The sequence below is a fragment of the Oreochromis niloticus genome, linkage group LG16 (assembly GCF_001858045.2).
Source record: "Oreochromis niloticus isolate F11D_XX linkage group LG16, O_niloticus_UMD_NMBU, whole genome shotgun sequence".
NCBI lineage: Eukaryota > Metazoa > Chordata > Actinopteri > Cichliformes > Cichlidae > Oreochromis > Oreochromis niloticus.
The window spans coordinates 1,204,979-1,230,471 of record NC_031987.2 but is presented as its reverse complement, the minus strand read 5'-3'; the positions used below and the strand labels follow the sequence as shown (position 1 = coordinate 1,230,471).

At 44.1% G+C, this 25,493-nt stretch overlaps 2 protein-coding genes across 4 annotated transcripts in view; both read left to right on the top strand.

The window, feature by feature from the left end:
* Window positions 1-12,665, top strand: part of LOC109197612 (interferon alpha/beta receptor 2-like) — a 33,983-nt gene extending 21,318 nt beyond the window's left edge. Inside the window, exon 3 of one of the 2 annotated variants that reach the window (XM_019353033.2) lies at window positions 12,621-12,665. In XM_019353033.2, the coding sequence (XP_019208578.1) occupies window positions 12,621-12,650 (30 nt within the window). In that variant the 3' untranslated portion in view covers window positions 12,651-12,665. Of the gene's footprint in view, window positions 1-12,417; window positions 12,469-12,620 lie in introns of those variants that run through there. The other variant, XM_019353030.2, reaches the window with a different exon arrangement.
* LOC100692337 (uncharacterized) overlaps window positions 1-25,493 on the top strand; it is a 72,461-nt gene that overhangs the window by 44,549 nt on the left and 2,419 nt on the right. The window contains exons 1-7 of one of the 2 annotated variants that reach the window (XM_019353028.2): window positions 14,820-14,970; window positions 17,586-17,707; window positions 17,859-17,982; window positions 22,176-22,366; window positions 24,018-24,184; window positions 24,633-24,792; window positions 25,069-25,196. In XM_019353028.2, the coding sequence (XP_019208573.1) occupies window positions 17,659-17,707; window positions 17,859-17,982; window positions 22,176-22,366; window positions 24,018-24,184; window positions 24,633-24,792; window positions 25,069-25,196 (819 nt within the window). In that variant the 5' untranslated portion in view covers window positions 14,820-14,970; window positions 17,586-17,658. Of the gene's footprint in view, window positions 1-14,819; window positions 14,971-17,585; window positions 17,708-17,858; window positions 17,983-22,175; window positions 22,367-24,017; window positions 24,185-24,632; window positions 24,793-25,068; window positions 25,197-25,493 lie in introns of those variants that run through there. The other variant, XM_019353029.2, reaches the window with a different exon arrangement.

Sequence of the window (25,493 nt, the reverse complement as noted above, 5' to 3'; positions counted from 1 at the left end):
CCAGTGCCGTCATATTGGCCCGGACTTAGGGTGGGGACTGCCTCTCTAGGATCACCGTCCTCTTCATTGTCAGATGGGGGCTGACGGGGCACACAGCGGGTCTTCCCTGGTCTTGAGCGTGGCTGACGCTGTGCAGGGGTTTGCCCATAGCTTATGGCTTCATTAAGGCTACTGGAAGGCATACATCGCATGGGTGCATTTAACATTGCGTTAAATGCATGGCGGACGCCCTCAGACATCGGTGCGTTGGTGGTTCTCTGTGTCCGGGGGTGGGCGCCCAGGTACACACCGGCTCACTCCTTGGCGGCTGCTTGTCGGGGCCTGGAGCCTGGGGCTCGCTCGGGCCACTTCGGAGGCGGGGTGCCCTCGGCCTCTCGGCCCGGGGCTCGGTCACTCAGGCACAGCTGGCTGCCGGCGGAGCTCACGGGCACGTCACTGCAACCCCCCTGGCTTCTGCTCCGCGGCTGCTGAGTGACCCCTCATCTGGGACTCTCCTCAGCTCTTTCTGGGATAGTGGCGCGGCTGCCCCTCTGTTGGTCTTCCTTGGTCTCTTGTGTTCTGGGGGCCTCTGGATGTCTGGAGTTTTGATCTCCTCCATACCTGCGTCATGCCCTGGAGGACGGGGCAGTGGCCCCCCCACACCCTCTAGCAGATCATTACATGAAGGAACCTTTTAAAAAAAAAAAAACAAGCGCGTCCATGCTCACAGGTGTACACACGGGTGCTCACACACACAAACTACACCCTTTTTGGCTCCTACCTCAAAGCACACTGTGCGCTGTCGATCTTACGTGCTGCACCATAATGTTTAATATTTAGTATTTACTGTCATATTCCCATAGACAGTGGCGGTCCTAGCCTGTTTGGCGCCCTGGGCGAACACCCCCTCGGGTGCCCCCCCCCTCACACACACACACACATACACATATGAAGAGAGAGCGAGTATGCATAGTATGCAAACGTCTACTAAACAGACATCATAATTCGTCATGATATGATGGCCAGATTGTGTGAGGGTAGATACCAATAACAGCTTGAGCTGATTTAACTCCGGTGAGAATTGGATCAAGGTAAAGGTCACACCAAATGTGAAAATAAGGAAAAACTTTACATTACACAGTCTTGATAGATGTTCAATCATCCAGGTAAGGAAATCCCAAAAAACTGACTCTGTTCATGTGGACTTAACGTTTTCAGTGGAGACTGAAGAAGTCACTTAGATAAAATTCACTTGGAAAATCAATTGCATGCAAAAAACACATTTTCAAACATCAACCTGTTAGTATTTGGAATAAATAGCATAAAGTTAGTTGTTCTCACTTCCCAAAACCTGTTCAACTACTTCTTAATGCAAATATTTTATCAGCCCATCAAACGGCAACCACTCCTGCATTTAAAAATATCAACATGGTCATGAAAAAGAGCTAAAGTTCACACTGAGCTTCAGAATGGGGACAAAAGATGATTTAAGCATGATGCATGGTGCAAAAATGCTGATCTACTGGAATTTTTCCACTCAACCATCTCTAGGTGTTTCAGTGAATGGTTATAAAAAGAAACACACACACACACACACATGAAGAGAGAGTGAGTATGCATAGTATGCAAACGTCTACTAAACAGACATCATAATTCGTCATGCAATGAGAACAGGACAAATCAACAATTGACACTGACTAATTAATATTATATTATTGTATATATTGTTTGGAGTTTAGTCTGTTACTGTTACTATTTTTACCATTTCTTCTTGGAGGAACATAACCCACATAATTTCCTTAGGGATTAAGAAAGTATTCTGATTCTTAATGTTTTAGGATACATGACCTGCCATTATCCAGTGACACATCTGCTTACCTGTATCTTTTGCTCGTTTCTCCTTGTAGGAGCCATAATTAAATGTATTGAATTTTAATGATCACTGGGTTTTCATTTGTTTGGTTGCTATGGTGATGTGTAACGGGAGTCACGTGGGTGCTAGCGGTGACATTAAGAGGACGTTGTCAGTCTGTCTTTCACTGGTTTGATTTTGACAGAGCAGGGCTGGGTAGCCGTAGTTTTTGTTGACCGCAGCACAACGAGTTTCCCCTTGTTGCATTAGAGCCTGTGATGTTTTAAGAGTTTGAATTACACATTGCTCTGTAAACTTTTCAAACACTTTAATAAACAAGCAAGCAATTCCACCTCTCGCATTATTGCGTAAAGTTGACAGCGCGTCAGGCAAATAGGCTCAATCCCCGGCCTCTATACCGACTGTGGAAGTCGCTACACTCCTCTTCTTTTCTCTTTTTTTTAAACTTTAAAAACGGGTTGTGTGTGAGACTTTAAATCAACAAAATATAAAATATACATTTTAAATTGTTATTGATCCCTTTACCCCGAGTCCTAAAGTGTATATTTATTTTTTTACTCTTAAATATTTATTGTTCGTTTACTTGCACTGCTGTAACTGGAGCCTCGTGGTCTCGTCTCTCTATATACTGGACTGTATGTAGCGGAGAAGTTTACTTTGACTTCAGCAGCGCGCAGGCGCACCGAGGGCTCTCGCGCTCACTTTTCGCGTATAGAATTTTGAAAAAACATCGGTGCAAATTATAAGTCTGTATCATAATGTCTGGTGTTTTCGTGTTTGTTGGTTTGTTTTTATTTTGTTTTATTTTGCGAGTTGGTAATTTTTGCTGCTCCAGCCAGCCAGAGAATCCCCCGCCGCCCCGCCCTCTCCTCCCTGTGCCGCAAGCAGCAGGCGCACCTTGCAAACGGAGGGCGCCCTTACTCCCAGCAAATGGGCGATAGAAAACCGATCGGTGCCTATGACATTCCCAATATGCGCTGGCTGCCGTCGGGGCAGCATGAGTACGAGCAATTTTTTTTTTTTTTGCCGATACCCGTGATGCCGCCCCCACCACGATGCCGCCCCGGGCAACCGCCCGTGTCGCCCGTATCTAAAACCGCTACTGCCCATAGATCATTGTGATGTTGTTTATTACTCTCGTTTTCTTCTGCTTGCTTTCTTTTTCCTTTCTCAACAGGTGATCCAGGTGATCGATATATGTATTTTTTGTCTGCTTATTCTGTTGGTTTTTGTTTTTTGCCCTTTTTCCCCGTCCCTCTTCTCAGCTGTTTTTCTTTCCCTCTTTCTTTCTCCCCTTTCTTTCCCCCAGTCAAGTCTGTCCCGTATTCAGCAAGTGAAAATAAAATAAACAATAAAAGGTGAATCAAATGGACCATTACGGCAAGGCTGGGATGGTCAATTTGGTAAAGTAAATCCACTGGACATCTTTCTTCGCCTTTAGACAATAATTCTGATGGCAAAAGAACCAAACGGGACAGGTTAAAAAAAAAAAACATTGCGTTAAATGGAGTTAGCTTAGCTATGAGCCAATACACTTGTAATTACCGTCACTCGGCTTTATCGTTAGCCACTTTAGCCTGTCGGCTTTTCTTAGTGCTCACCACTCCTTTAACAAGGCGAGAGAGTCCCTTCATGATCACCAGTGTTAACCATTCCTCGCCGTCGGTCCTCTGACCATGGTTGGGAGACGCAAGGGGAGATGCTTCCTCCAGGGCCGAAGTTTTGTCCTCCTTCGGGGTTAACTCCCTTCACTTTTGTGGAGTGGTGAGGAAGGCAGAAATCAGCCGAGACACCCGGGAGTACTGAAGAGATGAGGCTTTAATAACGGTACTGCACACTTCAAACACACTGCATAGGCTGTAGCCCGTTAGAGCGCTGCTCCCGGTCGCCGCCCCTACCCATGACATTCTTTTTCGCTCACCACGTTTCCTCACGCGCATGCTCACACACACATCGCATACACTCCTCACACAGCACCCAGCCACACACAAGCCAGCAGTTCCCGCAACACCTTTCTAATGTGACGATGGCTCTCTTTCTCTCTCTTTCGCTCCCGCTCTGTTCCTGTGTTACTGAGAGTGTAACTACCGCCCCTCTGTTCAGCACAAGCACAAGGCTCACGTGTGAAGTGAAGCGGAAAAAAGTGCGAGAGAGAGGGTGAGAGAAAGGGGGTAAAAAAAGGATCCGGCTCGCGTCGTTCACTTCAAAGATCCGGTTCTAAGAGCCATTTCGTTCGCGACCGACCCATCACTGGTGTGTGTGTGCGCGAGTGTGTGTGTGTGTTAAACCCGTGCAGTGAGGATTCAGAGCAGAGAGTCAGAGTTCAGGTCCACACCCAGCACACGCTGGCCTCTATCCTTAATTACACGGCAGGACTTTGCACGCTGCTCAGCGCCTCTGTGTGAGGAAATGTTCCCGCAAACAGAAGCTTTTGAAACGTGCACAGAGCACAGCTCACTTTTACAAACACCAACCTTAGAGTCCAAAACGATGTGCGTCAGAAATGCTTTGATTCGCTTCCAGGTTCTAATTCTCATTCACAGCAGGACAGCTACAAAGTGCACACACATGGCCAGAGTCCAAGCTAGCACGTTCGACTTAATCAGGGCCAGGTGGAGGGATTAGCCCTTTTTCTTAAACTGGGTTTGATCTCATGCACAATCGTTTGATGTGAACAGAGGGTTCAGTTTCCTGGAGTTTCTCTGTTCTGAAAAAGTTCAGTTTTGGCTCTGCAGGTGTCGCTGTGCTGCAGCCACACGACCGAGGCTGTCAGGCAAATCAGTGCATGTTTGCTAATGTCTTGGTAGTTCCTCACACTCTGGTGGTCAAAGACAGAACTGAAAGCTGTTCCTGAGTTAAACCATAAGCTATAAAGATACATTTATCATTTCTTATACTGTAACAGTCCATATAAACCTTTGATGGGCTGTTGCTGTTTGAAGCAGTCCCTAAATGACCAAAACAAACGTTCTTCTTTATTTTCTGGCTGTTTGCAGCCCTCTAGTGGTTGTAGGTGGAACTTCAGTTGAAAGTATAGACATTTAAACCGCTAATCCTTTTCCAGAAAAACGAACGTGCAGATAAACACTGATGACGTTCATGTTTGATGTAAGCGCATATTATTCATGACCTCTCCGCCATATTGGTTAGTTAAATGCCTCGGCAGTGACCACTGACTCGTGGTTAGCCGTCCTGACAGCAGACTCTGATAAGCACCCAGAGTTTTGCAGGCCTTGGGATCTGGTCTCATATAATTTGAGCAGCTTTTATGGCATAATTATAGATCATGTGGTGTGAAGTCAGGGAGGGGTCAGGGCTGCACGCTCCATGAGCAGTGTTGGTCAAGTTACTTGAAAAAAGTAATCAGTTACTAATTACTGATTACTTCCCCCAAAAAGTAATCCCGTTACTTTACTGATTACTTATTTTCAAAAGTAATCAATTACTTAGTTACTTAGTTACTTAGTTACTTTTTAAAAACACGATTTACAACCTGAATAGGTGATAAAGCGATAGATCTTTCAGCCCAATTCTACTTTTTCTGCATAATTCATCATACAAAATGTAATCAAATGGAAAAGTCTCTTTTTAAAACTTGTTTTATTAGTTTTAATCTTTTAACTTTATGCATCAAGCAAAAATTAAATTATATGCAACATTCTCTGACTGGAAGAAATTTGTTTAACATTTAAACCTATTTTCTGCACATTCCAGCACATAAAATATTTTTTTGTGTTTACACTCACTCTTTCAAATAGATGCAAGTAAAACACAGCAGAAAATAAATAAAATCAAAGACTAGCGGTCCTGTTGCTCTATTTTCACCTGTAAAGCAGGACTGGGGTAGGCGGAGGAGGTTTACCCTGGTGCAGGTGTGCTGCAGCGGTCAGTGGAAGAATCCGCGAGTTTCTCTGTGAATTTCACATTACGTCGTAGTACACTCGGTGCTTGCTTGGAAGTTTAGGGGTTTTTTCGCTGTAAAAAGAAGTTTTCTTCCCACGCACAACGGACACTAATGTTTTTGTCACTTTTTATGGACTCAAACTCAAAATAAGGTCAGTACTTCCACGCTTTAAACGCTGCATGCTACACTCTGTCCCGCACTCGATATATTATGATCTGCAGACAGCTGTTGTCACGAACGTCGCACTCGCTTACGTCACTGTCATGAGACGTTCTCGCAAAAAATCACGGTTTTAGTAACGCAGTAACGCAGCGTTCCTACGTGAAAGTAACGGTAATCTAATTACCGTTTTTGCAATAGTAATCCCTTACATTACTCGTTACTTGAAAAAAGTAATCAGATTACAGTAACGCGTTACAAGTAACGCGTTACTGCCCATCTCTGCCCATGAGCAACCAAACCCAGCAGCAGTGACACACGGTCCGCTTGAGTTTCTCCACGTAACACGAAAGATGCTCTACCTGTGAGTGACTGACTTCATCGGAGGATCTCTACACTTGATTTTCATGCTTATGTAATGCTTACATCATGCTTACATCATGCTTACATCATTTACATTTAGCATTTATCACAGCGACTGCACGGAAACCTCTGATTGCTAAGGAAAAATGTGAATTCTCCACCTGGTTGCTGGAAGCGGTCACAGGGAGGTTTAGTGCTTCACCAGCCAGCTGGAGAATCCTTGTTTTTCCGGGCTGACCTGAGGCTCGTAGATGGTCTGTGATTGGTCTCTAGGCCTGTCCAACAGCTGACGTCACCTGGTTAGTGGTGAAAGCCTGAGTATAAGAAGCACTGCTCATGAGAAGAAAATGTTTAAGATCACTTTGATTTGGAGGGGGCAGGGTTTATAGCTTTTACCACAACCTGCCACCAGAGGGCGATTGCCATGCTGTCCATCTTTATATACAGTCTGTGTTTTCAAGTTTACCCAGTCAGGAATAAGGAGAACCGCTGGGTGAGTTTGCCCTCCTCGGTGACTGTCAGGCTCCTCCTGCTCTTCCTTCCTGAGCACAAACACTTGTAGTTATGCAACAGGCAGTCTGTCTGTGAATGCCATCTGCTCTGGTAAACACAAACAGAGCGCGCTCACATTTCCAGCGTGCAGCGCTCTGACACACTGGGATTTTTCCACAGCTCTCCCCATCTGCTAAACTGGGCTGTAACACGCCTCCATAATGGTTCTCAGGCAGTTCACAGAGGACTGGCACTGAAAGTCAAAGAGTCTGGAACTTTCCACCACAAAATGGGTGAAAATGAGCTCAGCGGGTTTTTTGGGTTTGACGTCACTCCCTTGTCCTGTCTCCGTTTCCTCTCCTGGTCTCTGTTCCAGCACCTTAACTCTGCATCAGGGAATGTGTTTCGCTTTCGGATGATTTGCACGCTTGTTACAGGCTTCGTGATGACTCGTGTGTTTAAGGAGCAGGTTTGTATTTGGAAACGGCTCGGCACCTTTGATTTGTATATAATTTGGAGTGAATGTCATAAACACGTCATCATGTGGAAGCTTTGTGTAGTCTGACAATAAAGTTTGAAAAAGTGTTGTTGTCCGAAAGTCTCCTTATATTTCAATCGCATCGCTATAAGCGTAATGTTAATGTCAGCCAATAAGTTCCACTTTGTTCTTACTGTTTGCTGCGGTGATGACGTCACATGTTTTTACGACGGTCCTGCCGTATCACGAGTCCGAGGAGCACTAGGCATGTTTTTCTCCATGAGTGCGGGGGAATAGCGATCTCCGGCCGTGTGCGTTCCTGCGCAAATGTGAGTCAGAATCCCTCCAGTTCTACGAGTCCATTTCCACTTATAACACGGGTTGTACTTTGAAGTTAATTACAGGGGATTTATGCTAGGAGATTTATCGAGATTGGTAGAGGCATGTGACTTACCACCGTAGCCTTTGCAGGGGCGGATCTAGAAGGGTGGCATGGGGTGGCAAGTGCCACCCCAAGTGCCACCCCAGTTTTGCATATGACAGTGTTGTTTATTAAAATAAGATAGCATTAACAGTTTGAGCGTAGTTACAGTCAACAGTGAATATAAATGCTAAAACTGAATATATTGCATAGTGTCCCCCCCTCCACCATTAACAAATGGTTCAGCCCATAGCAGGGACCGGCTTTTGTCTTGTTTTCAGTAGCAAGCCATGCTTATGATTGTGCCAGAGCACATTTTGAACAACACCATGGGAAATAAGGATTTTACACAGGTGGTCGGTTGTTACACTCTGGAAATGGAAGGAAGGTGAGTGTTATTACCCCGCTGTGGTCCACGGACACGCTGCACCTCCAAATCACATGATCGATTTAAGCTGACAAAGTAACAAGCTGCAGCCACACTGAGTCTCTATTTCAGCTCACATTGAAAGTTCGGACGTCAAAGTTTTTAAATTTTTTATTACAGGCCAGTAAATCCAGATTTATGATAATATATATCTAAGCCGTGCTTTTTTTTTTTCTAAATACTGTCGTCACGTTTTTGTGTGTGTGTGTTTTAAGCGTTTTCTAAGGACAGCGCAAAAACAGTAAAGAAAGAAAAAAAAAGCCACCTCTTTCCTATCGGTGGAAAAATGTACCATGTCGACCAATTTTAAAAAAAAAAAGTCAACAAGTGGGATTTGGTTGTTTAGGAAGAGGGGAGAGTTTTGGGAGTGACGGTAATGCGAGTGAGAGAGAGAGAGTTTTTAGATGTGGGAGATTTGTGACATTTAGTGTGGAGTGTAAAGTTAGTGTGTTGTGTTGTCTTGTGTAGTTGTTCTGTTGTGTAGTCGCTGTTTTGCTTTGTGTGTCAGTGAGGGCACTAATAAATGTCACTAAGCCACGTTTCACCTCTCATCCGAGAAGCTTCTTCAGTTCTAAGGTCAAATGGCCGAGAGTCCCAGATTTAAACCCAGTGGGAGTATCCCCCCAAGGAGGGACAAAGGACCCCCTGGTGATCCTCTAATCACATGCGCCAAGGTGTGAAAGCGGGTGTGGGACCTAATCAGCCAGGGTTTCGGGTGAGCCCATTGTGAAACCTGGCCCCACCTTGTCATGTGAATTCCTGAGGTCAGATGGCCCAGGATGTGAGTGGGCGTTAAGGCGTCTGGGGAGGGAACTCAAAACTGGATTATAGATGGCAGACAGTTGGTGTCGTAAACCACCGCCTCTGTTCAAAGATGGTCGCTCACAGTGGACATAGATGGCCTCTTTCACTCCTCTTTCAAACCATCTGTCCTCTCTGTCCAATATGTGAACATTGGCATCCTCGAAAGAGTGACCTTTATCCTTAAGATGCAGATGGACTGCTGAGTCTTGTCCTGTGGAGGTGGCTCTTCTATGTTGTGCCATGCGCTTGTGAAGTGGCTGTTTGGTCTCTCCAATGTAGAGGTCCGGGCATTCCTCGCTGCACTGTACCGCATACACCACGTTGTTCAGTCTGTGTTTTGGAGTTTTGTCTTTCGGGTGAACCAGTTTGTGTCTGAGTGTGTTGTTGGGTCTGAAGTACACTGGGATGTCGTGTTTGGAGAAAACTCTCCTGAGTTTCTCTGATACACCGGCTACATAGGGGATGACAATGTTGTTGCGTCTGTCTTTCTTATCCTCCCTCGCTGGTGTCTGGTCTTCTTTTCTGTGCCTCTTTGCTGACTTTATGAATGCCCAGTTAGGATAACCGCATGTTTTCAGTGCTTCCTTTACATGTGTGTGTTCCTTCTTTTTTCCCTGAGGCTTAGAGGGAACATGTTCTGCCCGGTGGTGTAGGGTCCTAATTACTCCAAGTTTGTGTTCCAGAGGGTGATGGGAGGTGAAACGTCTTCAAGCAACTTAAAGAAGTCCAGACGCTTTTCTTTGCAAACTCCTTTGACTACGATGACCTGGATGACTGAGAACCTTCACAGACACGTCACTAAGGCACATTTGCAATGTAAACACTGTCACTAAGTAGAAAACCAGCGGAGTGATACACCTGCTGTCAGGCCTGCAGGTTTCTCCCTGTGCTGTTCTGTCTTTTGGTGGAAAAACTTATTTTTACTGGCACACATCATTTGTGGGGCATCTTATTGCGGGCGATTGTGGCTCAAGAGTTGGGAGTTCGCCTTGTAATCGCAAGGTTGCCGGTTCGAGCCCCAGCTTGGACAGTCTCGGTCGTTGTGTCCTTGGGCAAGACACTTCACCCGTTGCCTACTGGTGGTGGTCAGAGGGCCCGGTGGCGCCAGTGTCCGGCAGCCTCGCCTCTGTCAGTGCGCCCCAGGGTGGCTGTGGCCACAACGTAGCTTGCCATCACCAGTGTGTGAATGTATGGGTGGATGACTGAACGTGTAAAGCGCTTTGGGGTCCTTAGGGACTAGTAAAGCGCTATACAAATACAGGCCATTTACCATTTTTACCATTTATTGCGACACCTGATTGTTCTCTCATTTTAGTTTTAGTAGTATTTTTAAATGGTTGTACATAGAGCTGGGCGATAGAACGATAACGATATGTATTGCGAAATAACTTTTTCTCGATAGAAAAATTAAACTATTGCGATAGGCCGCATCTCTCTTGTCCTCTTAAAAAAAAAAAAGAAGAACAGCCAATCCAAATTAAGTAGCGCAGAGCCGAACCAATCACAGCCGCAGCGTCACGTCACGTGACTTGTTACGTACAACACAAGTTCCAAGCCGCACATGTGTATTTGTTTGGGAAGCAGCTATCCGCCGTGCCGCCCGGGTAATGAAGGAAAGGAGTTTGCCGACTAGAGAAAAATCAACGGAGAGCGTGAGCGAAGGTTACCGAAGAGAAAACAGGTGATGGTTCCAATGCCGGAGAGCTTGTCGAACAGAAGGGCCACAGAAGTTCCGTAGTGTGAAGGTATTTTGGCTATTTCAAGTCTAACAAAAAACAGAGTAGCGCGCACTGTAAATTGTGCCGAAAGCAAGTCTGGAAATACAATAAAGCGGTGCATGCTCAATCTCTGACTGAAAGCGCTAATTCGTCATTCGGCTTTTGTCAGACTAAAGTCACTGTTAAAACTGTTTGAAAAGCTAAGCTATACAACAAGGAGAGATTGAGAATTTCCTTTTAGTTCTCAGTTTATTTGATATTGACAAAAGTTAGTCAATTTTGTCTGTTCTTCTGTAAAACAAACTAAGATTTATTTTTAGAATTAATATTTTGTTTCTAAGTGGAATTGACAATTTAGTCTGTTTTGTTTGTTCTATTTTGAAACTTAAACGCTTTAGCGGCTGCCTTTTGTGTAGTTTGCAATATTTGCCTTTATTTATCTGAAAAAGTCTCATGTTCCTTAAGTACATCTACCCTGTTGAACTTATTATGGGAAATAAATATTTAATTCAAAACAAGCTGCTGATTATTTCACATTTTACTTGTGAGCAACGGCACATTTAAATCTTACAAATATAGTTATTTGGCTTATATCGTGATATATATCGTTATCGCCTGAAATGAAAAAAACATATCGTGATATGAAAAAATCTTATATCGCCCAGCTCTAGTTGTACAAGATGAAAAAAAACGGCAGGTGTATTGGCTGCATTTTTAGATAAATAGTTGTATATGTTTACAAAATGTACAATTTATATTTGCATTTCAAGTTATAAAAATTTACTCAACATGTCTGTGGTTTTTTTTACAGTAAAAAAATACTACTAGGCTTATAAGTTCTTTGTGTGATTTCAGATCAGTAATACTAATGCAGTATGTCAGTGAAAAAAACAACTAAATTCAGTTGAGCTGAAAAGAATGAGACCAAACAAGGCAAGGAGGAAAAAATAAAATGAAACAATTTGAGGGGGAAATACAAACGTAAACTCAAAAGGAGTCAAAAATGTCCGGTTGTATTTCAGACCTCAGAGGGTTAATCCAACAAATCATGAAAAATTAGGTTTATATTTTTGTTCATGACAGTGCAGATTTCTGACATTTTGTGTAATTTAAGCTGTAACAATGTGATTGTTTTCTAACAAAAAACAGTGTGAAACTTAAGTTAGACTTTGTGTTCTATTGTGTTGTGTTTGTAAATGAACCGCCCCATGTTGTGTAGTTTTCTGGATTTTATACTTATTGTACTACATATTTATTTATTATACAGGCTATACAGTACATAAAATCAAAACTGTAATTATGTGGGCTACAGACAATAATTAAGTTAGAGACTATATATATATATGAAAAACGTGTATACTTACTGCATTTGAATCATTTTAACCATATGTAACCACCTGCATATGTGTTTGAAAAAAAAAAGGCTTTGATTTTGCCACCCCATTTGATTTCTTTGCCACCCTCATGCCACCCTAAGAAAACTTCTCTAGATCCGCCCCTGAGCCTTTGTTGCGGGTTGGATCTGTGCACCGCAGTTGGGTTATTTAGCCACTAGAGGGCACTGAAGACCATGTAATTGCTGAACTTTCCTAATTTTGATGCATCAGGTCTTTTCTGTTGTCTGAGATATGCAGATATTCTTATTTCCGGCATGTTCAAATGGGATTGTGGGACTTTCTTATGTCAGAGCATTCAGCTGATTATTTGTGTTACAGTTCATTATATTGGCATGATGTTGGGAAGTGATGATTGTTATATTTACATATGATAATTGTTTCTCCTTGTTTCTTGTTATTCAGAACCACACGCCTGTCCGCCCCTCCCACACTTGTTAAGAATACCTAATGCTGTACTGTTGAGCTGCTGTTAACTTTCATTAAAGTATATCCGGACATCACTCTCTGTGCCCCACTCTCTGACCGGAGTTTGAGTCCTGAGGGAGCTATCGTCCCAGCATCCCAGAGAAAACTCTCTAACAGTTGTGATGTTGACTTTGTTACAGCTGCGTGCCTGCACTTCACACCAACAGTGATAAACAACAGTCGCAGTCAGACCAGCAGCCTTTGATTCTAAAAACTTTATTAAAGCGAGTCGCTGAGACATTTCCTCACAGCTCTGCAGCTTTTCATCAGAGTTCACAGAAATAAAAGCGTTTAAAAAAAAAAACTCCTAACTAATAAACTCCCACAGCGCCCTCCAGCGGCGGCCCCCCGAACAGCAACCTGGAAACCACCGAGTGACGTTTGGGAAGCGCAATAGCAGCGAGACAGGAAGCGGAAGAACTTCAACGTAAGAGCATTGAGTCCTCCTGCGCTTTCTGCCTCCTGTCCTCAACTAACGAACCATCAGAGGGAGCCCAGGGCTTTGTTTTCACACAGGCGGGTGAAAGGAAGAAAAGATGCTCCAACACGAAAAATCACAAAGTCTGAATTCAAGTATTTATACAATTATAAATACATGACACATTTTACTGTGGCCAAAACCTGTTTTCTTTTTCGTTTTATTATCTATTTATTTAATGAAAAAATAAAATCCAATAAAACTTTTTCTAAAAGCCCATCGAGTTCTTTCACAGGAAAACAGATTCTTAATGATTTTTACTAAAAAAACATTACTATCACCAACAAACCGAGAGAAAACAAACAGGGAGACGCTGTTCTTATTAATATCTGATAAAAACATTCATTTTCTTCATTTCACTCGGATCCATGTTTAACATGTTTCAGAGCACAGAGGAGGACAGCAGTCACCGTCTGGCTTAAATGAGTAGAGGACACATTCGTGGACACAGATCCTTGTTCACTGCGCTGCTGTTTACAGTTTAAAGTCTTCATCAGAACAAACTCTGCTAACTGTACTTTGCTGCTCGTTGTCCTTGAAAAGCAAGAGCTGACACGATCAGTTCAGTAAATGTCCTTTTACCTGTAAGCTTGGTTTAGTAACCTGTCCTAATATATTTGTGTTGTATTTATTATAAAGGGCAAAGTGGTGTCAGCCCTGTGCTGAGAGGGCTGTGCTCATCCATCCGTCCTGTTCTAATAAAGACACGTTTCACGAACACCTGTAGTTCACTTTTATTCATATAGCATCAGTTAACAAACACACGTGTTACTGTGAGGTGAAGACCCCACAGAGTTAATGCAGGACAAACGTTCACTCGGATTCACTGATGAAGTGAATGCAGGACTACATGTGTGTCCTTATCATGAGTGGACACACATGGATGTGAACCACACCTGTTTGGCTGAGCCCAAACAACCACAGCGGTGATTCGAACCTAAAGTACTCTGGATACTGTTACTGTACAAATACTATTACATGTTTGTTGGTCAGGTGTCCTGTTTGAAGAAAACACTTGAATGTGCATGAACACGTTTACATGAGGACAAACTGACTTCAAGGGAAATACAAATCTTCACATTTTAATGTCTGTCAGTTATTTTGTTCATGAAGTTTTAATTTACGATTTTTTGAGCAGATGGTGTAATAGGTTGTAACTATCGAAGTGTAAGGATATAAAGAAATACATTTAATGAGTTACAGAGAAAACCAGTGTCTGCAGATGAAACACGACTGTCCGTAAATAGTAGAGAAATTCTACTGAATCTTCCGTTTTACCGGAAAAGTTCGTGAACTTCAGTAAAAGATCTACGATTTTTTTTTTATCCGACTGACGCCGCATCTGTCCACACCAGTATAAACCACAGCACAGGATCCACCCACTGCAAATTAATGACAGTGCACACTGACAACCCCAAACTAACTGCGACTACACCTCCCAACCACCTCCTCCCAGCTCCCCCAAAATTAAAATGCAACAGAATACCGAACTTATGCCCCCCAGCCCCCCAAACCCAAACTCCCCAAGCACTTTAAACGGTAAAGTTACAGGATACAAATAAATATGAGCCACAGTGTGGAAATGATGCGCCGCGTGAGAACATTTAATGCATCGTTTTCTCCTGTAACCCACAAACACTCATCAGTGCGCGCTCCCGACGCAAGGGAAAAATTCTCCCCTGGCACTCCGACACGCCCACGCATGATGTTAGCCAGTCAATTCCTACTGTGACAGGTCCACAGTTCATCCCGAGCACATTACAATAATTTAATAACATATTATTAAGATACAGAAAACTAGATCCAGCTTAAGAAAAAAAAAGTCCACCGAGACCAGTGTAGAACTGTGTTGGTGCGGGAGGCTTTTACTTTGAAGGGCGTGGCAGGAAGCGGTGGTAGGTTTGATGTGGAGAGCTGAGAGGAGCTCGTCTGCGTCACAGTGTAAGGAGAGTTTGTGGGAGCTGCTCCTCTTTCTCCGAGGCTGTGGAAGCTTCGCTCCGGGCAGAGAGGAGGTGAGTGACCGGGCTGAGGGCCACCGAGGCCGGGCGAGCATGTCCACGACACCGTGGACATGCGTGGCTGTGTCGGTTCCGTGACCTGCGGGCACTCCGGGGCAGTTTATGGTGTTTAACTACCGACTAGTACACACCAACAGGGGTCAGACTGTGGAGCTGACACCGACGTGAAGTAATAACAACAATAACAACAATAATAATAATAACAACAACAACAATAATAATAATAATAATAATAATAATAATAATAATGATAATAATAATAACTAGAAAGTGCATTTTCTGAAGAAACTGCAGTGTGAATGCTTGAATCTGAATGTATGCACTGAAATGAATTAATTGCTGAATTTTAAGTTAAAAATGTTGAATGAGATGAAAAATACAGAAATTTTCACCTGAAAACAAAAGTGCTGAACTGCTAAAAGCTGACAAGTACAGAGAAGAAGTTGGAAAATAGCTGAAAATGTTTTAAATGTAAATTAGAAAAACCTAAGTAATGAGAAAAGACAATTTAGAGTCAGAAAACATCTGAATGAATATTAAAAGTTCATATTCTTTGAATCACTGAATGACTAAAATGTGATCCCTCCACTTGAATCCACACAGTTTAAAAACTTTACATCTCTGAGCTTTGAAAGACACAGTGTTGGAAAGAGAACAAAGATGGCGACGTTTTGAGGGTAAAATGATGGCTGTAGAGCAAACACTGTGGACACAGCAGCAGTTGAAAGAGAAGTGTTTAAACGTGGGAAAGTGGACAGGTTTCACCGTGGGCTCAGATATTATTAATGACGATCTGTCACTCTGACAAACACCACGCTGACTAAAACTTCTGTGATGTGACTTACTGTAAGTGCACGAGACTGTCCAGTTATTATTATTATTATTGTTGTTGGTGTTTAGCAGCACGGTGGCGCGGTGATTAGCGCTGTTGTCGGGTCTTTCTGCGTGGAGTTTGCGTGTTCTCCCCGTGCCTGTGTGGGTTCCCTCCGTGTACTCTGACTTGGTGGGTGAATCTTATTTACCCACAGGTGTGAATGGTGGTCTGTCTCAGACTGGCGACCAGTCCAGGGTGCAGGGTAACTGGGAGGTTCCAGCCCCCTGTGACCCTGACGAGGATCACCAGAAGTGATGGATTATCGTTATTGTCATTATAATAATAATGGATTGCATTTATATAGCGCTTTTCGGGACGGCTCAAAGCGCTTTACAATACCACTATTCGTTCACTCTCACATTCACACACTGGTGGAGGCAGCTACAGTTGTAGCCACAGCTGCCCTGGGGCAGACTGACAGAGGCGAGGCTGCCATATCGCGCCATCGGCCCCTCTGGCCATCACCAGTAGGAGGTAGGTGAAGTGTCTTGCCCAAGGACACAACGACCGAGACTGTCCGAGCCGGGGCTCGAACCGGCAACCTTCTGATTACAAGATGAACTGCCAACTCTTGAGCCACGATCGCCCTTTTTAATCCAGAGATTAAATTTACAAAGGAAATATTTTTGAACCTGTACCACCATGTAAGCCATGTTTGTATTTTGTATATAGACAGTTTGATGAGGATTTGCTTCCACTGTGGCTGCAGGCCAAAACTTTTCTCCTCAGTCTAGAAACGGTGAGGGCATTTCTGAGCTTTAAGAACAGAAATATACATTTAGATTTGTTAGATTATTATTGTTGTTGACTGTGTTGTGTGTTTTTCACGTGTGGTTTTTCAAACACCATACAGTAAACCTTTGATGTCCTGGTGTTTCACACTCATGAACCGTCCTCATCGTGATGTTTTTACTGAAAACAGGAACTGGGAGACTTTCACAGCGGTGCTGAGGCTCCCACCCTCTGAACCAGACTCGGGGTCCTGAGCGTGTTTCCAGTCAGTCTGCACAGCTCCTGTTTCTGTAAAAGAACGTCGGTTTTTTCTGCGGCTCCCGTCTCGTGAACACTGCACGAGTAAAAAGTTAACCTTCAAACTCTGGTTTCTAATAATGTAGTAGAAGTGATGCACGTGGGAGGATGTGAGAGTGCTGAGGCAGCAGGGCTGAGCTGGGCTCAGTGGCAGCAGAGGAGGAAGAGGAGAGAAGGTGCCAGACTTGCTGTGATGTCATCATCATGCTTGATGCAACATGATGACGATGTTGCCCAGAAGTCTGAGAGTAAATCATCATTATGATGCTTTTGTTTCCTGCAGGCCTGAGAGAAGCTGCTCTCACAGCATTGATTATAGATTATTGATTATTGGAGGCTGCTGTTTCTGTGACCTTTGGCGGGTGGAGCGTCCTTCCTCGCGCCGCTGTGGGCTCTCCCAGCTCGGGGACTTCCCGTGATGCTCTGAGCGCGTCCTCTCCCCTCTGTCGCCGTTTGCAGTGCGTCGCTAAATGTTGTCTTTTTTGTGTTTCATCCTGTTTCCCTGCTCTCTTCCTGTGAAAAGGGGTTTTTTGTCACCGCTGTCTGATGGTGGGGGTTTTCTCTCTTCAGGATAAAGCGGCTGCAGTTAGTCAACTAACTGAGTTTATGTTTAATTGACTGAAAATCTTTTCTCGACCTGAAACAATCTGAAACATTACAATCGTCTCGTCGATGAGATGTAAACGTAGATGATGTTTGGCTGCAGCTGGACCGCGTGGTGTTTCCTGGCTCTCAGCGCCGTTTGCAGACGTGACGATGAATCCTGCCCACCTGTGACGATGGCCTGTCTGCCTCTGCTGCTCTGCCTCAGCTTGCTGCTGCGCTCAGGTGAGTTATGTAAAAGCAGTCAGGTGTCCAAATACCTCACGTAGCTCCATCCTGCCCCACCCACACACAGGCTGATACCTGTCAGGTGTACTTTGGATCCTCGTGACTCATCACACTGCCTCACATATTTTCCCTTTTCTTTCTCGCGCAGAGCTCGCTCACCCGCCTCCCGCACCTGTTAACCTTAGTGTCAACTCTCTGAACTTCCGCCACGTCCTCCGGTGGAAGCCCAGCAACAACACGCCCCCTGGGACAGAGTACGGGGTCTTTGTGAGGTAATTTGTCCGCTGTCTGTCCTCAGTTCCTGTCACTCTCAGCCTGGTAACACGAAGACGATGGTGCTCACATCAAACCCCAAAAAACCCCAAAGTTCAGAAGCTTGAAGTTAAAGCTCTCAGCTGTGACTCCAGGCTTTTATTAACACACTCACACACACTCACACACACTCACACTCACTCACACACACACTCACTCACACTCACTCACACACTCACACACACACACACTCACACACACACACACACACACTCACACACACACTCACACACACACACACTCACACACACACACCTGAGATAAAGGACAGAATTAAACACCTGTAAATAAAAGTGTTGCATCAGCTGCGTGTTTTTGTCAGATGCTTCCTGTCGAAGTTCAGAACACGATATTTTTTCTAAAAGAGGGTAAAAGTCCCCCCGTTGCCTGCTGGGAAATTCCACTGTTGCTTCTACTTTTTTACCAAAAGAAGGATTCAAAAATAGATTTCCTGTTTTATTTTGTAACTCACACAAGTTTGTCTGCACTTTTCTTCAGATAAAAGAAAGAAATGAAACAATAGAATTATTTCATTTTTAATTATATTGTAATTATGCAGTTATAACAAGTAAGTTAGTTACAAGCTGTAAGTTTTTTTGTTCATATTTTATAAAATAAAAGAAAACAGCTTCATTTTTGCAGTTTATCCAGGAGAACAGATTTCATGGAGACAGACGTTCTGGTCCTTAGAGCCAAACTCGTCGTGACATGGGAAACATAAGCAGCTCGTTCATACACATAAATAAAAAAACAAAGTGTGCTGCGATTGTGAGACGATGGAGGATCAGGTGTGTGAGTGGGGGCGTGACCTTCATGCAGGTATAGGGATGTGCGGTAAACATGAAGCAGCCCTCCCTGCTGCCTGTGATGGCGTGCACGGCGTGCTCTGTGGGACGATGAGCCGCCGTCTCTGAGTAACTGCTGCACAGAGATCAGCAGGTCCAGGCTTCAGGGAGCGCTCCTGTCAGGCATGGAGGAAACCCCCTGATAACAGACGCACACAGCCTCGTGAGCTTGAACACAGCTTACAGCTGTTTTCCATTTACGCACACACACACACACACACACACACACACAAAGCACACAGATCGTGGTTATTTTGGAGTGCATGGAGATGAAACAGGAAGTGAAAGCAGAGCGGCGTGCTGAGGTTTGTGGGGACCTCTTCAGGTCACCAACCTTTCTGCCCCTGAGAGCTACTTTAAGGGTACTGAGTAGTCCGAGGGGCGACGTGTCGGACACAAAGCTCACCTTCAATATTCTAATATTATCAATAACAAATATTAGTGTGTGTGCAGGGACGACTCACACACTGACAGTGGGAGTTCTCACAGCTGATATTTCTGTGAACATGTTTGTAGGAAATCATCAGCTGATATGTAACCATGGAGACTGCCCCACGTTTGTACACGTACTTCATATTTAAATGAATCTTCTAACATTTGTACCGATCACCAAATCTGTTGCATTTCCATCTCTTTAAGTCATTTTTCACGTTTTTGTACAATGTTTGACTTTGATTGTTTGGGCCGCGTTGCTGTGGTGATGATCTCCTGCTGGTGAACCGCGACCTTTAATCTGCTCACGTTTTCAGTCAGGGCAGCTTCACTGGCTCCTTCTTCTTCGTTGGTGGAATTTCTGCCTGGGCGGGGTGCTTTCTCTCTCCTGGGTGGTTTGTTTCCATCGGTGAAGCAGCTGCGACCGCAGGCTGATCACAGAGAGCAGCTGGGATGGCTCTGACGCCGTTTCAGTTTCAGCACTCATCGTGAGGGTTCGCTTTACGTTTGCAAGGTTTCAATTCAATTCAATTCAATTTTATTTATATAGCGCCAAATCACAACAAAAGTCGCCTCAAGGCGCTTTATATTGTACAGTAGATAGCACAATAATAAATACAGAGAAAAACCCAACAATCATATGACCCCCTATGAGCAAGCACTTTGGCGACAGTGGGAAGGAAAAACTCCCTTTTAACAGGAAGAAACCTCCGGCAGAACCAGGCTCAGGGAGGGGCGGCCATCTGCTGCGACCGGTTGGGGTGAAAGAAGGAAAACAGGATGAAAGACATGCTGTGGAAGAGAGACAGAGATTAATAACAGATATGATTCGATGCAGAGAGGTCTATTAGCACATAGTGAGTGAGAAAGGTGACTGGAAGGGAAAAACTCAATGCATCATGGGAATCCCCGGCAGCCTACGTCTATTGCAGCATAACTAAGGGAGGATTCAGGGTCACCTGGTCCAGCCCTAACTATATGCTTTAGCAAAAAGGAAAGTTTTAAGCCTAATCTTGAAAGTAGAGATAGTGTCTGTCTCCCGAATCCAAACTGGAAGTTGGTTCCACAGAAGAGGGGCCTGAAAACTGAAGGCTCTGCCTCCCATTCTACTTTTAAATACTCTAGGAACAACAAGTAGGCCTGCAGTGCAAGAGCGAAGTGCTCTAATAGGGTGATATGGTACTACAAGGTCATTAAGATAAGATGGGGCCTGATTATTTAAGACCTTGTATGTGAGGAGCAGGATTTTGAAATCAATTCTGGATTTAACAGGAAGCCAATGAAGGGAAGCCAAAACAGGAGAAATATGCTCTCTCTTTCTAGTCCCTGTCAGGACTCTTGCTGCAGCATTTTGGATTAGCTGAAGGCTTCTCAGCGAGTTTTTAGGACATCCTGATAATAGTGAATTACAGTAGTCCAGCCTGGAAGTAATAAATGCATGAACTAGTTTTTCAGCATCACTCTGAGACAGGATATTTCTAATTTTAGAGATGTTGCGCAAATGGAAGAAAGCAGTCTTACATATTTGTTTAATATGTGCATTGAAGGACATGTCCTGGTCAAAAATGACTCCAAGGTTTCTCACAGTGTTACTGGAGGCCAAGGTAATGCCATCCAGAGTAAGAATCTGGTTAGATACCATATTTCTAAGATTTTCAGGGCCGAGTACAATAACCTCAGTTTGATCTGAATTAAGAAGCAGAAAGTTAGCGGCCATCCAGGTCTTTATGTCTTTAAGACATTCCTGCAGTTTAACTAATTGGTGTGTGTTACCTGGCTTCATGGATAGATAGAGCTGCGTGTCATCTGCATAGCAGTGAAAATTTATGTTATGTCTTCTAATGATGTTGCCTAGGGGAAGCATGTATAATGTAAATAGAATTGGTCCTAGCACTGAACCCTGTGGAACACCATAATTGACCTTAGTGTGTGAAGAGGACTCTCCATTTACATGTACAAACTGGAGTCTATTAGATAGATATGATACAAACCACTGCAGTGCAGTACCTGTAATACCTACAGCATGTTCTAATCGCTCTAATAGGATATTATGGTCAACAGTATCGAACGCAGCACTGAGGTCTAGCAGGACAAGCACAGAGATGAGTCCACTGTCAGAGGCCATAAGAAGATCATTTGTAACCTTCACTAAAGCTGTTTCTGTGCTGTGATGAGCTCTGAAACCTGACTGAAACTGCTCGTGGCTTCGTGTTTTTCAGCTTGTTCAGAAACTGTGTTCTTCCTCATACAGCGTCCTCGTCACCAAACCACAGCCTGTGGGTCCAACGAGTCTTTATTGTCTTACAGCTAAAACGCAGCAGCATCCGGCCGCCTTCCTGCATGTTTTAGAAATGATTTTCAGGCGTGCTGGCCTCAGGTGAGCCAGCTTCAGGCCTCAGAGGGGTTTCCATCAGGATCTGAATGAGCTGTCAGAGGGGATAAAACCTGTGTCAGGGTTTTTATCATTGCTGCAAACAAGCTAACCCACAGACACGTGGTGCGTTCACTTGTCCTGTTTTAGCTCTGAAATATTGGCGTTGCGTCATATTCCCGTCTTGAGCAGCCTGAATGCATCATCTTTTATCTGGAAACACGTCTACAGGCCTCAGCAGGTTAAAGGTCACAGCCTCGACAGCACGGCGTCTGAGCAAAGCAGCAGACTTCTGAGCTTTTTAATTAACATCTAAACTCCTCTCTTATTCATGACACTAAACGTCCAATCAGAAATCAGCTTTCGTTTGAATCCAGGACCAGCTGGATTCGAGACATGAACAGCTCATCGTCGCTGTTTGAGCAAACAGTCGTAACACAAAGCAAATGTTTCTTTGACTGTTTTTGTCCTTCTGATCTAAAATGTTCTGTTTGTCTTTGTTCAGTGATGATAGAGAGACGTGGGAACAGCAATGCAACATACCAACGCAGCCCCAATGCAACCTAACATCTGGAACATCGATGTCGCTGATGCTACCAGACTGGGAGTTTCATTATTACCTGCACGTCAAAGCGTTCTTCAACCAAACCTGGTCTCCAGAGTCCGGAATAATTGAGTTTGTCCCTTACGCACAAAGTACGTCAGCATGAGCGTCTTCTGGGTTTCACACTGGTGCATTTGGATTTAAATGTGTCCCACAGTGTTAGTGAGGTTACTGCAGTGTCAGAATTCATCATTTGTATTCAAAGATGTCAGCTGGGCTCGCAAAATTTCAAAATCCCTGGTAGCCCTTCGGGCAGGCACTCTTCAGTTTGTGGTAGCCCAAAATAAATTTAAGTAGCCCGAATAAAAAAGAGAGCAATTTTTTGATGTTTTGTTTCGGAAACAAAACATTAATCAAAAAATTGTTGAAACACAAATTACAACATTGTATAAAAATTACAATCATCAACTCAAATACTTGGTTCTAATTGAACAGAAATTTCTATGAACTTATAAGAACTGTGTAGAACATGAATCAGTCTGTGTCAGGTCCTGAATTTGAAATTTCCACTGAAGTCAAGGGTAAGAGGTGAGTGGAACCAAGATCTAGGACTTTTTTTTTTTTTTTTGAAGTTTGCAAAGACTGCTAGTTCACTCTTTGTAACATAGCACGCTGTTCTAAACAGATGTTTCAGGTTTATTTTTAGTATGTTCTTTGCAATTGGTGTTTGTTCTGGGAAAGACATTGCAGACTGAGCAATAATGCATTTCTTGCATTTCTCATGGGTTCTAATGGGGGTCTTTCTTAAAATTCACCAATTCAAATGTTTTTTACAGGGGTCCACATAAGTGGTCCGCAGGTGCGCATTTGCTGTCAAAATAAAAAACGCGCACCAGATAAGAAGTTGCAACTTCTTGGTGCGCGTTTTTTATTTTGACAGCAAATGCGCACCTGCGGACCACTTATGTGGACCCCTGGTTATTTAGCTCGTCATATTCCAGCCACAGAAATTCTTTTGTCCATGAAACCATAAAGCTGAGCTTTCTTTTTCCCTCATAGTCTGATTTGTCATAACTTTTCCGTTTTGTGGTCGGCTTTTATTTGGCTGTCACTTCTTCACCCTGACTTGTCTTATTTGGCTCAGCAGAACTAAAATATATATCCTGCTGCTTTTACACACGCACTCACATAACAGTCAGCGATTCTCTGCCCAATCAACCTCTCACATGTTTAAGCTTGCTGTGGGAGATTTCACTTGTCACGTTTGAATAGTAAGCTAATGAGTGATAAGACGATGTCAGAGGAATTGGTGCGCAATTAATCGTCACTCACCAATCAGTGCTGCCGCTCTCTACACACCGTTCGCGCGATCGCAAAGTGAAAGTGAAAGCAAAAAACAAGCGCAAATTCAAACGCGATTTCAATATGTCACAGATTGACAGTGGTTCCCCGATGCCAATGACACAATTACTCAGCTACATTTCCGAAAGAATGCAAAAGCAATGACATATATTTTCCTTCCTATGATAGCCCAACGGGCAGGGCTGAGATAGAGTTTGGTAGCCCGACTGGAAAGTTCGCTAGCCCCGGGACGTCGGGCTAGCGATTTTGCGAGCCCTGTGTCAGCTGGGTTTGGTTCAGTGTGTCTGTGACTCACCTGGTACTTTGCAGGTACACACAGTAACTTTACAGACTCAGTTACTCTCTAATAATCCAGATGCATCAGGCTTTGATTGAACTAAAATCTCTGGACAGGTTGAATCTTTACCAAAAGGTGACCGCGTGTTTTCTTCTGTTTACAAGCTAAATTAGGTCCTCCAGAGTTCTCACTGGTCGGATATGAAAACTACATCCAGATCAACATTTCACTGCCTCGGGTTGATGACGTGCCTAACTTTCCCGGTATCCAGGAATGTTACGGAGCCAGTTTCAGAGTCTCATTTCGGATCGGAACCGATGGAGAAATCAGTGTAAGACATCCATTTCATCCTAACATCAATGTGCAGATTTAGACCTCAGCTGGTGAAAGTCTTTGTTCCAGAGTTCCTTTAAACCTGTTTGAGGTTTCAGTCACACGGGCCTACAGACCATCCTGTCCCTGAGCCAGGGGTCGCTGACTGGTGTCCAGGCGCGGCTGTAAAACACATACAGTACATATACGATATAAAAATGGAAATGCAGCCAATCACAGCAGGTTTCTGCCTAAAAGCAGGTGTCAGGTTGATTGGCATGAGGACACTTTGACTTTGAGAGTCACCTGTGAGAGCAGGTGTTATACACCTGATCAGGCCTCCAAAGGTGTCTTCATGGCCGCGTAGAGGTCAGAGGAGAAAACGATGCTGAGGATGACACCAGTGGGTCGTGGACAAATTCCAGATGTGATTTTAATGACGCGTTTCCTCCTTCTTTGACCTGCAGACGCTGGAAACAGAAAACAAAAGTTTGACCCTTGAAAACTTAAAGAGAGGGGCGGAGTACTGCATACAGGTGAAGCTCAACATCAGAAACCTAAACAACCATGAACCTGAGCCGTCTGCCTGGAAGTGCACCTTCACCACGGCGGTGGACCAGCAGAGAGGTGAGCTGATGTGCAGCCGGTAAGGCGGGCGTTGTTGCCGAGTCAGAGCAATAATGAGCTGCCACAATTCATCTGCCTCCTTATCTGTGTAAATATACAGAGGGAATAATTACTAACACATGCCAGGTCTGCCACTCTCGCCAGTGGGACTCCTCCCCTAGCCACCTGCTCCACCCATCCCTCCCACAGCAGAGCCACAAACCACACCCCTCCGCTGTACTTCGGCTGGTTCAGATGGTCGTCTGCATGGAATAATGTGTGTCTGTGTGTCTGCAGGCCTCACTTTAGGTTTGGTCATCGGCGTCCCGATGGTTGCCATCTTCATCGTCACGAGCTGCCTGCTCCTCCTCTTCTACACGGGAGTCATTTGTAAACTGAAGGAAACTGTGCCCAGAGCTCTAATTGTAAGAAATCCAGTTTCATATACACTCTAACACCTGTGGTTTGAGCGATTTTATAATGATGTGTTTATTTCTGCTGTAAAGTTGAACATCGCCTTCATTTCCATCCATGAGCGTCTCTCAGAGGGCAAAGTTCAAATACTTTGAAGCTCCACAGTCGTAAAGCTCCTCCAGCATGTTGTGATTTGCATTTCCACAGAAGGACCAAACTCCTTCAAAGGTTAAGCAAATGAGTCAGCTGAGCTGAAAACTACTTCTGTTTTACCCTGCTGCTCCATGTAGATCTTGCTTCAATCTTAA